The 16,337-nt window shown below is 44.2% G+C and overlaps 3 protein-coding genes across 3 annotated transcripts in view; 2 read left to right on the plus strand and 1 right to left on the minus strand.

Annotated features, from left to right (window-relative positions):
• The window catches only part of LOC115565388 (RNA exonuclease prage), an 86,406-nt gene that overhangs the window by 8,695 nt on the left and 61,374 nt on the right, over window positions 1–16,337 (plus strand). The window lies entirely within an intron of this gene.
• On the plus strand, window positions 5,216–10,627 carry tw (Protein O-mannosyl-transferase 2). The gene is made up of 11 exons (XM_089263987.1): window positions 5,216–5,513; window positions 5,587–5,670; window positions 5,733–5,817; window positions 6,795–6,899; window positions 6,970–7,078; window positions 7,139–7,713; window positions 7,779–7,985; window positions 8,062–8,302; window positions 8,390–8,538; window positions 8,636–9,029; window positions 10,385–10,627. Exons 1-11 carry the CDS (start codon window positions 5,422–5,424, stop codon window positions 10,576–10,578), a joined length of 2,235 nt encoding a protein of 744 aa, XP_089120113.1. The 5' UTR covers window positions 5,216–5,421; the 3' UTR covers window positions 10,579–10,627.
• Window positions 10,623–12,381, minus strand: LOC115564905 (uncharacterized). The gene is made up of 3 exons (XM_030389739.2): window positions 11,664–12,381; window positions 11,274–11,585; window positions 10,623–11,201 (listed from the first exon to the last, which is right to left on the minus strand). The coding sequence occupies exons 1-3, from the start codon at window positions 12,198–12,200 to the stop codon at window positions 10,791–10,793; spliced, it is 1,260 nt and encodes a 419-aa protein (XP_030245599.1). The 5' UTR covers window positions 12,201–12,381; the 3' UTR covers window positions 10,623–10,790.

The raw sequence follows: 16,337 nt of genomic DNA on the forward strand, positions 1-16,337 counted from the left end.
TTTAATTTAAATTCAAAGGAAAGAAATTGGGATTATAATCACATGGAAATGCATATGTGGGGCTTAATGCTAATACTTTTGAGAGCTGGCAATGCGGGTGCTACGAAATAATCCTTATCAGGAGGTCCTATGATCACAGCAATCTCGTAAACTACAAAAGGAACGGACCTCAAAATGTTAATATAATATATATTCATATACAATATCTATATATACATTAATATAATGCGGGTATCTATATATCGGGCGCTGCCTGATAACACACGCACATTAATAGTTAACCATAGTGCTCTTCCCCCTTATTGGCCTACTCCTACCACTAAAAGAAGTACGGAATGATTTGAATATCTATTAGTCGGGCACTACCGACAAACTCTAACTCATTCTTACCTATTCCCAGCTTCTCTCGTGAATTTGTGTGTGAGGTAAGTTCTAAATTCTTCACTATCTTCACAAATAGTTGTAGATTTTCCCAATATATATATAAGAAATATGTTGATATAAACCAATTTGGGCTCCGTTCTAAACAGAAACTCATAATATTTAGTTGTATGAAACTTAGAGAAGTTTCTTACTCCCCAAACAACAGACGATGCTGAGCTATAAAAACATGAGTGAAATACCCGCATTATATTCTTTCAAATTAAAAAAAAAAAAAAAATTACCCATTTTCAAGTCAACCTTAAATCAAAATAATTGTATAGTATTATGCGTGTTGATGGAGCACCAAAAAACAAGTCAAGTTTATTCGAAAGTCAATCTAAAAATAGATAAGTAATGGTCGAACATGAAGAGGGTTTTGTTTTGATATCGAATCGAATTTGTTGAAACTTGAAAACTCGAAAACTTTTGACAATCGATAAGCTTTGGAATGGAAAAGTTTTCATTGGCTGTGGAGCAGCTGAAGCTTGAGCTGAACAAAATGAAAAGCATTTTTGCCAAATTACAGTTTCAAGTCAACCCCTTGAAGGCTTTAAGGTTTTTGTAGCCAATGTCCACTTATCAAGCTATGCTAAAATTTCTGAGCCATGCCAGGATAATACTTACGAAAGATGCACAAAACAAAAATTTTGATATTTAAGTAGAATTTTAATAGCAATGAGAGTCGGCACGAAATTAAGTTAATTGCGACTACTGTATTTAGTATTTTTTACAAGGTTTAAGTGAGGGCGAGCAAGAGGTAGAGCAGGAGAAGGGGAGAAGTAGAGGAACACGGAGAAAGAGGTAGAGGCAGTTAGAGGGATAAGGCAAGGTAGAGCGGGTCAGACAAGAGAGAGAGAGAGACGTAGAGGCAGTCAGACGAGAGAGAGAGAGAGACGTAGAGGCAGTCAAACGAGAGGGAGAGGTAGAGGCGGTCAGAGGAAGAGAGAGAGGTAGAGGCAGTCAGAGAAAGAGGGAGAAGTAGAGGCGATCAGAGTAAGAAGTAACAGAAGGGAGAGAGAGAGATAGAGACAGTCAGATGGAGACGGTGTGGTAGAGGCAGTCAGAGAAGGAAAAGGGCGAGGTAGAGGCACTCTAAGTTAGAGTGAGATAGAGAGGTAAAGGCAGTCAGATGGAGACGTCGTGGTAGAGGCGGTCAGAGACAGAGGGCGAGGTGGAGACAAGTGTACGATCTGGGCAATTAGACACGAGTTTAATGAGAGACTCTCAAATTGATGGCAACAATTCGGATCTCTCTGTATGTGGCATGCTCAGCTGCTGTTGCATCGACTGCTGCAACAACTGGCTGTGGGCAACCCTTCTGTCAGCCACCCTGTAAGTGTCACACAAAACATACAACAACAGCAGCAGCAACAACAACAACTAGCCTTAACAGCACGCAATTAATTTGATTGAAGCTGCCACACGGCGTGCCTGGCAACGTTTCTATCTTACAAATTGCCACGCTGCCGTTGCAAGCAGCCGCAGCCGCAGCAGCAGCGACGGCAGCACGAACAACAAAAGCCACTGTGCAGCAAGCGTGCAATTAACTGTTGTGCGCCAAGATCAAAGCGATTAAAGCCGCTGCAACGTTAAAAAAAAAATGAAAAAAAAAAAAAACTCTAAATATATATATAACAAGTAAAAAGACTCTAGTCGAGACTGCTCGACTAGGAGATACCCTGAACCCTTCAAGTTGATATTCTTATCATTCTGCACTTCTTTTATGCACGCACACATACATACACATGCATCCACCCTCACGCGCCCGCGCTCTGCTAACTGCGCAGTAAGCAGCGACTGCGCTTGGGCTGCGCTGCAGTGTGGGCAATAGTATGAGAATTTATATGATGAATAACTTTTTTTGTATACATGCAATCTTAATGAAATTTTCAGAGCGTAATCATATGATCAAAATGTGTGTACATTCTAAAGCACAAGTCTCTAGTACTTGAAATACGTTTTTTGCAAATTGGGGGCGAAGGGGGCGTGGTATCCGAAATCTGTTGATTACAAAATGCTTGTATTCATCATATATATATACACAGTAAATCTGAAGTCTCTATGTCTAATAGTATTCCAATGAGGCTCAAAAAACAAAATCAATTTTTCGATTATTCGCGATAAAAAACTTATCGGATGAGTTATCGAAAAAATAAAGCAAACTCGTACTGCGTATGGTATACACGAGTATGCACAAAAAATTTCAGCTCTCTAGCTCTTATATCTTCTGAGATCTCGGCGTTCATACGGACAGACGGACGGACGGACGGACAGACGGACGGACGGACGGACAGACGGACAGGGCTATATCGACTCAGCTCATCGTGCTGATCAAGAATATATATACTTTGTGGGGTCTGCGATGATTCCTTCTGCCTGTTACATACTTTTACACAAAAACATTATACCCTGATTTCCCATTTTCAATGGGTTCAGGGTATAAAAACTCAGGCGCTGCTCGCGACCCTATGGCTGAAAGCGAAACCCTGCGAGACGAGTCGAGCCACTGAAGCTTTATCGTCAACATCATCATCATCATCATCGCTATCATCATCATTGGCTGTTGCTGGTTGTTTTAGCTGGCCCAAAACGCCGAAAGGGAGCAGAGTCAGGGACGGCAGGGACGGCGGTGCCGCATTGCAGGTGGATGGCCCAGACGAACGGACGGACGGACGTGGACATCGTGTAAGCGGCTCAAATGATTGCTGGCCATTTACAAGTGTTAAATGTGCATAAAACTTGGCCAGCATTCAGACGGTGTTCCAGCTCTTTGGGCCAAGCAACTGCAATTTTGAATATAAATGCGGCGTCGCATTTGGCCAGCGGGGGCGCAACGATGCCCAACACTTGGCCAATAACTCATTCGGCCCACAGCCGCTTGCAGGCGTCTTCAATATGTGCCTTGACGTCTTTGGCATATGCCCTGACCTGTCTTACTCGACCCTGCCCTGCCCTGCCCTGCCCTGACCCGGACGACCTTAGAAAGTAGATGGCATACAGAGTGTTTTATGGCCAAGTCAACTGGGTTTTAGCCAAGTGAGCTGAAGATCTGCATATGGTCTAATGGAAGACTTGCGGAAGCTATGATTACAATGCAAAGCATACAAATCGTCAAAGATTGAAGTTAGTCCTAACTTTATATTGATTCTCATCTCTAATATTATAATATCATATATTTATTATATTATAGCCTCTAGTTTTAGATATTACTTAAGCTTATTTTTAAGATTTATCTAATATCTAGACATGATCCAATTCTGGTACAATAGAATTCAAGCAGACATATATGTAGTTTTACTTTTTTCACCTTTTGCTTTTTGCTAGCATATGATTCACATATGTATAATCAGATATCATTTTGAGTTCAGCCAGTTCTGGTAGAGTCTCGATCAGCTGCTACAATTGAATCGATCCAGTCCTGACCGTTTTACTATATGATAACTTTTATGCTTTTGAGATCTGATTTAAATTTTCTCAAGTATTTGATAACGTTTATCTTCTTCTTGCAATCGACTTCAATTGAATTTCATATAATTTTATTATTTATTGTGGGAATCTAAAATCTTACAAAGCAACTTCTGGTGATCCTTCCCACATTGATATATAAAATAAAAACAAGGTATTATTCGAGTATCGTAGCTATAGTAGGACATCATTCGATATATTTGCTATGAGCTCTACGATTATAGCAACCACTAGATTATTATATTACGTTGAGTTCTTCACAAGCAAATCATCTCCATCTCAAAAACTCCTTCGATGTACATAGCTTTTTTTCATAAGATCCAACAGCTACAACTAAACTATTTGGCAATAAAATTTGTATGGTAGTTTTGTGTTTGTTTAGTAATTGCAGGGTAGCCATTAGTCAATCGCTTTCAACTAGACAACTCTCATTTCAAAATTTTGAGAGTCCATGAGACGTGGCACAATGTATATGTATCGTAGATCAGAGTTACGCGCTGAGCCGATGCTTATGGAAACTCGTAGCAGTTTATAATACGCAGTTGGAGTTTATAATATACTAATTTTTATCGAAAATAATCGATAATCTTGTATATCGTTTGTCATAAGCCGAAGTTGAATGCAGCTAGACCTAGAGATTTTTAGAATAGCTGTATAAATTCAAGTGATTCAAGTGATCTTCAGATCTACTGTCTAGATTCATTTTTTAACTCATTCATGAATTAGTTCATTGGTTTTGTGCAATGTCCGTCCGTCTTTCCGTAAATGTATTGAATAAAAAGTTTCTTTTTTTCTAATAATATAATATAATAATATTTATTGAAGCCATGTGAGCTACTCCAGCAACCGCTTTGTAAGCTTATTGTAATCCATACAAAGTTTCTTGTGTATGCTTAAAGATTTCAGCTATCACGCCCCATTCGATAAAGAAATGCATTTAAAATATTTGCATGTGTAGAAAATTGCAGGGTAGCTGCTAGTCGGTCATTCACAACTCTACAGCGCTATTCAATCAACTCGAGCTGCTTAGCTGCTCCCTTTTATACACCGCCCCAAAGTATGCAACACATTTTAAAGCAGCAACCGTCAAAGCACAGGGTGTTTCAGCACCGACTCGAAATATGCAACGGAAATGTATTGAAGAAATGATATATGAAATACAAAATATATATATGTATATACAGAATGTGAATATAAATTATGTATATAATTATATATACAGCTATGTTCCTCATAGCTCTGCTAAGCTCATCTATCGATAACACTTGGCCAAGGCAGCTCTAAGCTTTGCAGCAGCTGTTTCGTGTTGGCCAAGACCGGTTTTTGTTGACTGCTTTGGCCCGCACTGTTGTGATTGCAAGAGAATGAAAGAATGCCAAAGGAGAAAGCATTCTTTAGCCGCTCGCCAGCTTTGTCTGCCGCCGCTGTTGACGTGTGCAACAGTTGAGAGAAAAAAAACAAAAAAAAAAAGATAAGAAAAAAGATTTCTGTTCAATTTGTTGATGTTTATTTTGTTGAATTTGCGCCTGCCAAATGGCCGCGAGTGTTGTTAAGGCGCCCAAGTGCACGGCGAAAGCCAAAGATGTGGCCCAAACGCAGCCAGCCCAGGCCAGCAACGACAATGGGTGAGCAAGAAAAACAAAAGACTGAAGCAACAAACTCGATTTTTTTTCACATTTTCCCACGGCCTACGCGCAGACGCTGGTGGACACTGCTGGGCCTCGTGCTCCTCTTCACCTTTGCCACACGCTTCTACAAGGTAACCGAACCGGATCACATTTGGTAAGTATTGCCCAATATCCCATTCCAATTGGATCCAATCAGAGCTCCACATCTATTCTCAGTTGGGATGAGACGCACTTTGGCAAAATGGGCAGCTGGTACATCAATCGCACCTTCTTCTTCGACGTGCATCCGCCGCTGGGAAAGGTGAGACGACTTGAAAATACCTATGATATTTCAGTATATGCCTAGAGTAGTATTCATCTCTCTATGCATCTATTTCACTTGGCATAGAGTAGGCCTATGGGAATATTGAGCGTAGTTTTACTTTTGTCTATTTTTAGTTTCTGTTTCGATACCAGAAACTTCTATGTGAAGTTTCAGTCTAACTCCATTTTCAGCTTCTTTCTTGTCTTGCTTTCTGCTTAAAGTATTTGTCTCTCTATGCACATATTTCTACGTATCTATCTAACTGTTATTCTGTCTATCTCTTTGTCTCAATCTCTCGCTTTTTCATTCTATATGCCTCATTATCTGAGTAGCTTCATATCAGTTTTTCCCTTGATATTTTCCTTCGATCTCTGTCTCTCTCTCCCTCTCTCCGTCTCTCTTTCTCTCTCTCACTCTTTGTGTTGCCCTGCCTCTGTCGATGCTTATCTCTCTCACTGTCCCTATCTCATTATCTCTCTATCTCTTACTGTTCTTTTTTACTTTCTCTGTCACTCTCTCTCTATCTCTCTGGGTTTCTCATTCTCTCTCTCTCTATGCCTGTATAACTCCTTGTCCCTATCTCATTATTTCTCTATATCTCTGTCTTTTTCTCTCTTTCGATGCCTGTCTGTTCTTATATCATTACCTCTCCCCCTCTCTGTCTGTATTTCTGTTTTACTCTTTGTAACTTATCTCTCTCTCTCTCTCTCTCTCTCTCTCTCTCTCTCTCTCTCTCTCTCTCTCTCTAACTATCTATCTATCTATATATCCCGATGCTTTTCTCGCAGTGTTCCTCTCTCTCTCTATATATATATACATACATACATCTCTCACAGTCTCCATCTCCATATCTATCTCTGTCCCTGTATCTCTCTGTTTCTCCCTTACTCATTTTATTTCCTTCCTTTTGACTTAGACACTTCTCACTCTCTCTCATTCCCTCTCACTCTCTCTCTCTCTCTCTCTACTTCCAGATGTTAATCGGCCTCTCTGGCTATTTGACCGGCTACAATGGCACCTTCCCGTTCGAGAAGCCCGGCGACAAGTACAACGGGACGCGTTATCAGGGCATGCGCTATGTGAGCATCCGGAATCAGAGCCAGTTCTCTGGACTAGACTAATCTTCAGCTCTGCTCTCTTGCCTTGCAGTTCTGCACCACACTGGGCGCACTCATCATGCCGATGGGCTTCGACACCGTCTACGATCTGACGCGCTCGCACGAGGCGGCGCTGCTGTCGGCAGCGTACCTGATCTTCGGTAAGCCTTGGGGGCCACTCCATGGGAATCGCTAGCTGAGCGCAGGTTGTCTCGTTGCAGATGTGGGCCTGCTGACCCTCAATCAGTATATCCTGCTGGATCCGATCCTGCTGTTCTTCATGATGGGCTCGGTGTGGGGCATGGTCAAGATATCGAAGTGCACCGCCGCCGGTGGCTCGTACACGCGCCGCTGGTGGCTCTGGCTGCTGTTCACCGGCACGATGCTCTCCTGCACGATAAGCGTGAAGTTCGTGGGCCTGTTCGTGGTGCTGCTGGTGGGCCTGCACACGGCCAGCGAGCTCTGGCTGATACTGGGCGACCTGGAGCAGCCCATTGTGGAGACGGTGAAGCAGTTGGCGTGCCGCGCCATTGCGCTCATCCTCTGGCCGGTGCTGCTCTACACGATCTTCTTCTACATCCATCTGAGCGTGCTCAATCGCAGCGGCAACGGCGACGGCTTCTACAGCTCGGCCTTTCAGTCGCGGCTCATCGGCAACTCGCTGTACAATGCGAGCATGCCGCGCGACGTGGCCTACGGCGCGCTGGTGACCATCAAGAACCACAAGACGGGCGGCGGCTACCTGCACTCCCACTCGCATCTCTATCCCAAGGGCAGCGGCGCACGCCAGCAGCAGGTGAGCGAATCCAGGTGGGCGGCACGCGACGGCTCGGCTCTAATTGAAGCTTCTCTTCGGCCCAGATCACCACGTACACGCACAAGGACGACAACAACATCTGGCTGATCAAGCCCTATAACCAGCAGGCCGTGCCCAAGGGCCAGCTGCGGCTGCTGCGCCACGGCGACCTCCTGCGCCTGGAGCACCTGGTGACCAAGCGCAATCTCCACTCGCACAGCGAGCCGGCGCCCATGACCAAGAAGCACCTGCAAGTGACCGGCTATGGCGAGGTGAGTTCAAGTTTGAATTCGAATTCGAATTCGATTTCGATTCAATATGAATTCCATTTGCCATTTCGTTACGCAGCTTGGAGTGGGCGATGCCAACGATGTGTGGCGCGTGCTGATTGTGGGCGGCAAGGCGAATGACACCGTACACACGGTGACCTCACGGCTCATGTTCGTTCACTATCTGCAGAGCTGTGTGCTCACCTCCAGCGGCAAGCAGCTGCCCAAGTGGGGCTTCGAGCAGCAGGAGGTCTCCTGCAATCTCAACATACGCGACAAGAATGCCCAGTGGAATGTGGAGGATAATCAGCATAAGCTGTGTAAGCAGAGATGCGCACTATCTCTCTCTCTCTCTATTAGTTCTCCCTCTCTCCCTCTCTCTCTCTCTCTCTCTGTAACTCCTCTAGTGCCCAGCGTGAGCTTCAGCATCTATGCGCCGGGCTTCTTTGCGCGCTTCCTTGAATCGCATGCGGTCATGCTGCAGGGCAACGCCGGCCTCAAGCCCAAGGAGGGCGAGGTCACCAGTCGACCTTGGCAATGGCCCATCAACTATCGGGTAAGTGAATGCAAGATCCGATTACCCCCCACATAAGTAGGCAATGGTAACTAATTACTCGCATATCTCTCCCTCTCTCTCTCTCTCTCTCTTGCAGGGTCAATTCTTCTCGGGCAGCAGCTATCGCATATACCTGCTGGGCAATCCGTTCATCTGGTGGAGCAACCTCGTCTTTCTGCTGCTCTTCATCAGCATCTTTCTGTGCAATGCCATTCTGCAGCAGCGCCGCGCCGGCTTGGCCGCCCGCCAGGCCGCTGCAGTCGAGCAGAGCGCCACGCAGGAGCTGTGCGGCTGCTGTCCGGCGGAGAGTCTGCCGCGGCCAGCTGCCGTCGCCGTGCTCTCCGAGCAGAGCCCGCAGCGCATGTCACTGCAGGCAGCGGCCTGGCTGTTCATTGGCTGGCTATTGCACTACCTGCCCTTCTGGGCCATGGGCCGAGTGCTCTACTTCCATCACTACTTTCCCGCACTGATATTCAATTCGCTGCTCACCGGTAAGTGCTGGAAGTTATAGTATAAGGTGATAAAGATATATATATGTATATATGCATATGTCCTTACTAAAGAATTCTTAGACTTCCTTAGTAGCGCTAGAGATCTATCGATAGTGGGTGCCAATCGATAGTGAATTTGTAGACCATCGCTAGTGGTCGATAGTAACATCAATAAGGTCTCCTTAGGTAGTGCTTACTTGGGTATATATATACATACATATACATATATTGATATAGGTTATGTATCTATACCAAAACTCAGTTATATTTATGATGTATATAGGGTATCTGCTAGTCGACTGTATTGCATTCAATGATCTAAATCATGTCAATATACCCAATTGCTCTCTATAGTAAATAGTCTAGCTGTCAGTCCATTGAACTATCATGTTGAAAGTACGTACAGGGTATATATAGTCGTAGACTTTCAACGTATTCAATGTGAGATCTTGTCTATCCACAGACCTGGCTCACTCACTTTAGTATAGGATATTCCCAGGTGTGGGTCATTCAATGACTTCATCTATTCTCCTCTTTCTTCAGGCAGTGGATTCGATTAGAGCTAAGTTTCCGATTAGTGTAGGGTATTGGGCAATCAGATATATACGTCTTCTTCTTCAGCTACTACTTCTGCTTTTCCAATCACAACTTCTACACACAGTATATTCAACTAGAACAGCTTGGTATAGGGTATTCGCTAATCGGTGACATTCACCTTCATCTTGTGCTTCATCTTAAAGTATTCTTAATTTTCATTTTCTTATCACCCTCTACAGCTATTATGTGCAACTACAGCCATGTTTCAGATCAGTATAGGGTATTATCAAATTATACATCCAATTCTTCATCCCTTCTTCATTTCCTTCCCATCTCCTTCTACAAGCACAGTATCTAAGCTGAATATAGGGTGCTCACTAGTCGCAGACATTCATCTACTTCATATTATTCTTGTCTACAGTTATGTTTCAGATCAGTATAGGGTATTAGCAGATCAGACACATTCATCCAATTATTCATCCAATTATTCATCCCTTCTTCATCCCTTCTTCATCTCCTTCCCATCTCCTTCTTCAAGCACTGTATTTCAGCTGAGTGTAGGGTGTTCACTAGTAGGAGACATTCATCTACTTCTTCCACATATTACTCCCTATCACTGCCTAATCAGGTATCATGCTTGTCTACAGTTATGTTTCAGATAAGTATAGGGTATTTTCAAGTCATATACCTTCTTATTTTCCTCAATCTGTCAGTGATCAACAAACCAACTACTCTTTAGCTATGATTTTAGATTATCATACACATATGCAGGGTATTCGCCAGTCGGTCATCACCTTCTTCTTCTTCATCTTCCTCAGGCATTATGTTCAACTATATAATACGATCGCTGCCCCGTTGGCTGCAGCATGCGCTGCTCGGCTCGCTCCTCTCGGCACTCGTCTACAGCTTCGTGCTCTTCTCCCCGCTGGCGTACGGCATGAGCGGACCCCTGGCCAACGAGCCCAACTCAACGATGCACAAGCTCAAATGGCTCTCCACCTGGGAGTTTTAGCTAATAAGCATTTCCATATACTCTATTTATTATCCATATAAATCTTTGATTAAATATCCAAAAAAAAATTTATTTTTTTTTTTTAAAGAATAAAAAAAGAATATTCACATATATCTTAACCGTATGATAGTAAAAAAAAAGAACAATGAATATAGATAGATAACCAGCTGCAAGTTATAAATATAAACTAAGCATTCGCATTGGGATTCGCATCAGTCAAAGATGCCCAGCTCATCGAAGCGCCGCAGTGCATAGCGCAGGGTGTCGGTAGTGCGTGGATTTGAGGAGAACATCAGCTGGACCTTCTTCTTGGCAAAGTCCTGGTCGGTGAGGGCCTCGATGCTGATGTCATAGGAGTCCTCCTTTCGCATGGTCACCATCGGCAGGAAGGCATAGGACGAGAAGAAGCCGTACAGCTCCCTGGCATGGATCTCGTGCTGTATGTCCGCATAGCTCGGCACAAACTCGGAATGCATACGCTCCAGGCTCTCGCGCAGCGAGGCATAGTACGTCTGGATGAGGAACTCGCGCCTATGCATCAGCACGTCCAGCTGAACGCTGCTGTTGAGAAAGAAATTGATGTCGCAGCCGGGACTGCCAAAGAAACTGTTCTGAAAGTCCACCTAGAAGAAGAAGTTCGAGCTCGTAAGGATTTGTGGAAACACACGCAGCTGCTTTCCGGCACAACAACTCACAAAGATGGCATCGATGGGCTTTGTGGGCAGCTCATCGTGGTACTTGTACATGAAGTTGTTCACCCAGAGATCGCCATGGTTCAGCACGGTGATCTCGCCCGGCACCGCTCGGCCGGTCAACACCAGATTCTCCTTGATATTGTCGCAGTGGCGATGCAGCTTCTCGGCCAGCTGCTCGTAGCCAGCCCACTTGGCCACCACATTGGCCAGCGTGCGCAGCTGGAGGGTCATGAAGCTGATGAAGCGCTCATTGGTGCGTATGTAGTTCTCGTCCAGCATGCCGCTGCTGAAATGCTCCCGCACGCTGGGCTCCTGAATGGGAGAGAGAGAGAGAGAGAAGAGAAATTCAGATGAATCTCATTGATTATCTGGTTTCGGCTGTGGGCTTACCTTCTCGACCAGCACCATCGAGCTGGCATGGAATTTGCCCAGCTTCTGCAGTATGACCACACAGTGCTCCTCGTTGAGGCCGCTCTGGCGATTGGCCAGCTTGTAGCCGTACTGTGTGAGATCATCGAAGACGATCGTCTGGATGGGCTCGCGCGTCGTATAGAAGCACTTGGCCCCAAACTTGGACCCATCACCGATCAGCACCTCCAGCTTGCCGAGCACATCGAAGTAGAAGATCTTCTCGCGCAGATAGACGGCCAGCTCCTCGAGAAATTGTGTGGCCGGCGTGATGGCAATGCTTTTCACAATCAGGGCCAGCTCCTCGTCCAGCTGACGTTTGCTGCTGCGGTACAGAGCCCGGGCCCGATAGATCTTACTGCAATAGTTCTCACCGCCGCCGCTGTTCGATTCGGCGAATATGATCTTCTTGATGTCGACGCGCATGTCGCGCAGCCCATCCTCGAGGGCGGCCTTGAAGAAGTCCTCGTTGAGATATTTGGGCGGTTCGCTGGTGCGCTTCTCGCCTTCCAGCTTCATGCTGTGCGCTTGAGACTCGGCGAAACTCCTGCGAAACTGTGAATCGAAACGAGCTGCGCTCCCTGTGCCACTCTCTCTCTCTCGATCAAAGTAGTCCTCCTGTCTATCCACTCAGTCTCCTGTCTATCCGCTTTCAGCGAGCGCTCTGTGCCTGTCTGCTGCCCTGGGCCGTGTCGCTTGGAAAACTGTGGCCGGGCCAGGTGGCCTCTCTATATAAGTCCGATAGTCGACTTTCGCCACGGCGCTTATCAAAGTTGGCTCGATATTAACTTTGCGTCGACATCTGCAATCGGCCAATCAATGTGCGCTAAGTCTAAGGCACATCACACAGACAGACATACACAGAGCCATCTATATAGTGTATATAGTATAGTTCTGAACTGAACTCTCGAGCCATAATCACAATATTTGCCAATTAAGCTATCTAATAAATCGTCAAGTGGCGGCCACTGCGACGCAATGCATATAAGTGCATATATATAAGAGCTACTACCCCCACTGTCCCCCCAGACAGCCCTCACGACAAGAACTAACCGAACTGAAATGAAAACTTGCACCAAGAGGCATATACCTACTATACTCTATGACTCTACGACTCTATAACTCTACGGTTCTATGACTCTACGATTCTTTGACTCTATGACCCTATGACTCTATGACTCTATGACTCTATGACTCTATGACTCTATGACTCTACGACTCTACGACTCTACGACTCTACCACTCTACGACTCTATGACTCTATGGCTCCTTGACTCTCTTACTCTATGACTCTATGACTCTATGACTCTATGACTCTATGACTCTATGGCTCTTTGACTCTCTGACTCTATGACTCTATGATTCTATGACTCTATGACTCTATGATCCTATGACTCTATCACTCTATGATTCTATGACTCTGTGACTCTATGATGCTATGACTCTATGACTCCATGACTCCATGACTCTATGACTCTATGACTTTATGGCTCTACGACTCTACGACTCTATCACTCTACGACTCTACGACTCTATGACTCTACGAATCTATGACTCTATGGCTCCTTGACTCTCTTACTCTATGACTCTATGACTCTCTGACTCTATCACTCTATGACTCTATGACTCTATGACTCTATGACTCTATGACTCTGTGACTCTATGATGCTATGACTCTATGACTCCATGACTCCATGACTCTATGACTCTACGACTCTATGACTCTACGAATCTATGACTCTATGACTCTCTGACTCTATCACTCTATGACTCAATGACTCTGTGTCTCTCTTATTCGCTGACTCTCTGGCTCTCGATCTCTCTTATTCGCTGACTCTGTGGCTCTCGATCTCTCTGTCTCTCTAACTATGCAATTTTTCCCACAATTATATTATCAATTTTAGATCATTTTCGTTCTTATATATGTATAATGAGCCTAATCGCTATATACATCTATAAACACACCCATTTGTAATGGATTTGATAGGGAAAGCAACTTGGGCACTTGCACATTCAACCAGATTATTCTAGCTAGAGTCTTGCACGTGTCTCCACGGGCCTTTAGGGCTTATCGGTTGTTAGCTATGCATACGCCATATACATATATTATTTACAATTTCTATCAAATTTGTTGCCAATCTAAGAACTACTTTGTGCTACAATTCCAAATAAAAGTGAACGTATGAGTAATTCGATTAGATCTCAATTCCAGTTGTTATATGTAAAGCAACGACTTATTTCCGGTTCGCTTTGAATATTGAATCGAATAACGACTTTTCACTTTCTTTCTATCGATTGGCTTGATTTTAGATCAGTAGGACAAATTAGACAAGATCTAAGCATGTCCATCCGAGTGAATGCTTTTCCGTCTGTCTGTTCATCCGTCTATCCAGAGGGATGAATATATGGATGCGTCCGTGTGCTCTTCCGTCTTTTTTTTTCTTCTATCCATCCTTTTGTCTGACTATACGTGTGTCTATCTGGATGTATAGCTCACTCTCTGCCTGTTCGCCTGGCTGTCCGAGTCTTCGTCTCTGCGTCTAGCTATCTTCCCATCCGTCAGTCCTTGCATTCCTCTATGCCCTCTTCAGTCTTTCCATTCGCCTGTCCGTCCGTTTTAGTATCTGCTTGTCCGTTCATGCGTTAGTCTCTCCGTCCATTCTTCTGTCTATCTGTCCTTTCGTAAGTCTACCTGGCACCATCCTGTTCACTCGTCCATCTATCTGTCTTTCATTCCATCTGTACGTCCATCTTGTCGTTCATTCATCTACCTATCTGTGAGGAGGCTGGCGAGTGCCATAAATCTATGGAATTGAATCGATTGCTCTTGCAGTGAATTTCTTAACTGTGATTTTTATTGCTCAATGAAATTTGTTGAACTGCTTGAAGTGCCGTAATCAACAATTGCCGACAATTACGTCATCTGCAGTCAAAGTGCATTGGGGAAACAGTTCGTGCCGCTATGTTGATCAGATATGCTGCGCTCATAAGCGAACGGCACCTTTCTCAGCGATTCTCATGACATGCTGCTACGTGCTTCAACAAAGACCAACACCAACACACACACATACACACACACACACACATAGCTCTGAGCACAGCTTTCAGTTAATGAGTTTGAGACGTCGCTGCTACGATTATCTCTGATTCACAGCCCCATAACAAATCGAGTCTGGCAATCGTCTAGGTTTGCCATCTTCGATGAGTCTGAACCACAATGAGCATGCATACGAGTGATAAGCACCCCCTATAAGCCATGACGTACTTGCTGCAGAAAGAGAGAGCTGCCCAGTGAGTCGCTAACCTTCACGAAGATGGAAACTGAACTCTATTGCTCTTTCCGAGACGTCTCAACATCAGGTAACGGCATTAAAATTCTAATCCATCTTTATCTAGACTTATTTAAGTGTCCTTTCATCCGGCCCATCCATTTATATGTATGTCAGCCCATCTAGCTTCATCTATATCTTTTCCCTATCAAATTGAACGCCTTCATTAGAGAGCCTTGAAAGATGGGTAAATATTTATAAATAGATCGATTAGGTTGGCTTTAAGCAGATGTGTCCAAAGTCTTAAGGTCTACTTGAGCAATCAATTAGAGAATCTACCAAAATATTGACAAATCTAGTCAATATATTCTAAGTATATTTCTTACCTTTCCGACTCTAATTCTCTGTAACAAATGATTCTCAGCCCATTTTGTCACAGGACCCACACGAATTCTTCCAGATGCTCGAATCTAATGAAAATCCTTTTCGATTTCAGCGCTTAGCCATTTGAAGCCAACATAGGCCCGTCATCACATGGAATTGATTTCTCTAGATGGTATGTGCTGTAGGTGTAAAGTACAGCGTGTATTGGTATACTCTTATGTATTAGCCTTCAGGCACTCGAGCTGGCATACAAAATGCCAGTTCAACGCAATCCAGAACTGGGCAAACATTAGCAATTGATCAATTCAAGAGCTTTGATACTAGCCAGCTATGTATGTCCCGAGTGGACGAGCGCGAGGGCGACGAATCGACGAAATCGAAGTGCAGCCCATAGATATGGGGCTAGAAGTAGAAGTGTCTAGCAGACGGCTCGTATACCTCAATAGATAATCGATAACTGCGTCTTCTAGCACATTCGAAACGCATTCGAACTGTGTCAAAACTCAAGTAGCATCGCCTTATTTACCTTGTCTATGAAACAATTCACAGACATACCCATCTGATTATCTATTGAGCAGCGGCATGCCGCCAGATTGCAGATAGGCCCTACACATATATGTATAATCAAACGTATATATGTATATGTATATGTATATGTATGTGTGTTTATATAGGCACAATCTGCACTCCGCAAATTTTTATTGCTGCGCAAAAAAATGCATCAAACTTGAACTAAATTCTGCGCATTTATTGAAAGGCCAATCAAACTCGAATGAGCGCATATATGCATAGAAAAGGTTTGCATACCTTGCCTTACTGGAGGTCTGCCAAATGAAAGTAGAACTAGATTAGATTATTGGCATTTGCATTTCGCTTTGAGTTATCGATAAGTCTAGAGTCTCACTCAGCGAAAGAAGTTGTAAAGCTTCGGCTCTCATTTGGGTTTATGTTATCGATAACTCAAAGCAAATGCAAATGTCTTTAATCTAATCTAGTTCTCTTC

This window comes from Drosophila navojoa, chromosome X (genome assembly GCF_054131105.1).
Source record: "Drosophila navojoa isolate 15081-1374.11 chromosome X, UAZ_NAV_1.0, whole genome shotgun sequence".
In the NCBI taxonomy this organism is placed as follows: Eukaryota; Metazoa; Arthropoda; class Insecta; order Diptera; family Drosophilidae; genus Drosophila; species Drosophila navojoa.

What these genes read in the sequence shown, in the direction of transcription:
- tw (XM_089263987.1), top strand. Translation starts at nt 5,422, where the DNA reads ATGGCCGCGAGTGTTGTTAAGGCGCCCAAGTGCACGGCGAAAGCCAAA. An exon ending in GCGGCGCACGCCAGCAGCAG is followed by an intron (nt 7,714 to 7,778) that starts GTGAGCGAATCC and finishes TCTTCGGCCCAG; the next exon opens with ATCACCACGTACACGCACAA. An exon ending in GGATAATCAGCATAAGCTGT is followed by an intron (nt 8,303 to 8,389) that starts GTAAGCAGAGAT and finishes TAACTCCTCTAG; the next exon opens with TGCCCAGCGTGAGCTTCAGC.
- LOC115564905 (XM_030389739.2), bottom strand. Translation starts at nt 12,200, where the DNA reads ATGAAGCTGGAAGGCGAGAAGCGCACCAGCGAACCGCCCAAATATCTC. An exon ending in CGATGGTGCTGGTCGAGAAG is followed by an intron (nt 11,586 to 11,663) that starts GTAAGCCCACAG and finishes TCTCCCATTCAG; the next exon opens with GAGCCCAGCGTGCGGGAGCA. An exon ending in AGCCCATCGATGCCATCTTT is followed by an intron (nt 11,202 to 11,273) that starts GTGAGTTGTTGT and finishes TTCTTCTTCTAG; the next exon opens with GTGGACTTTCAGAACAGTTT.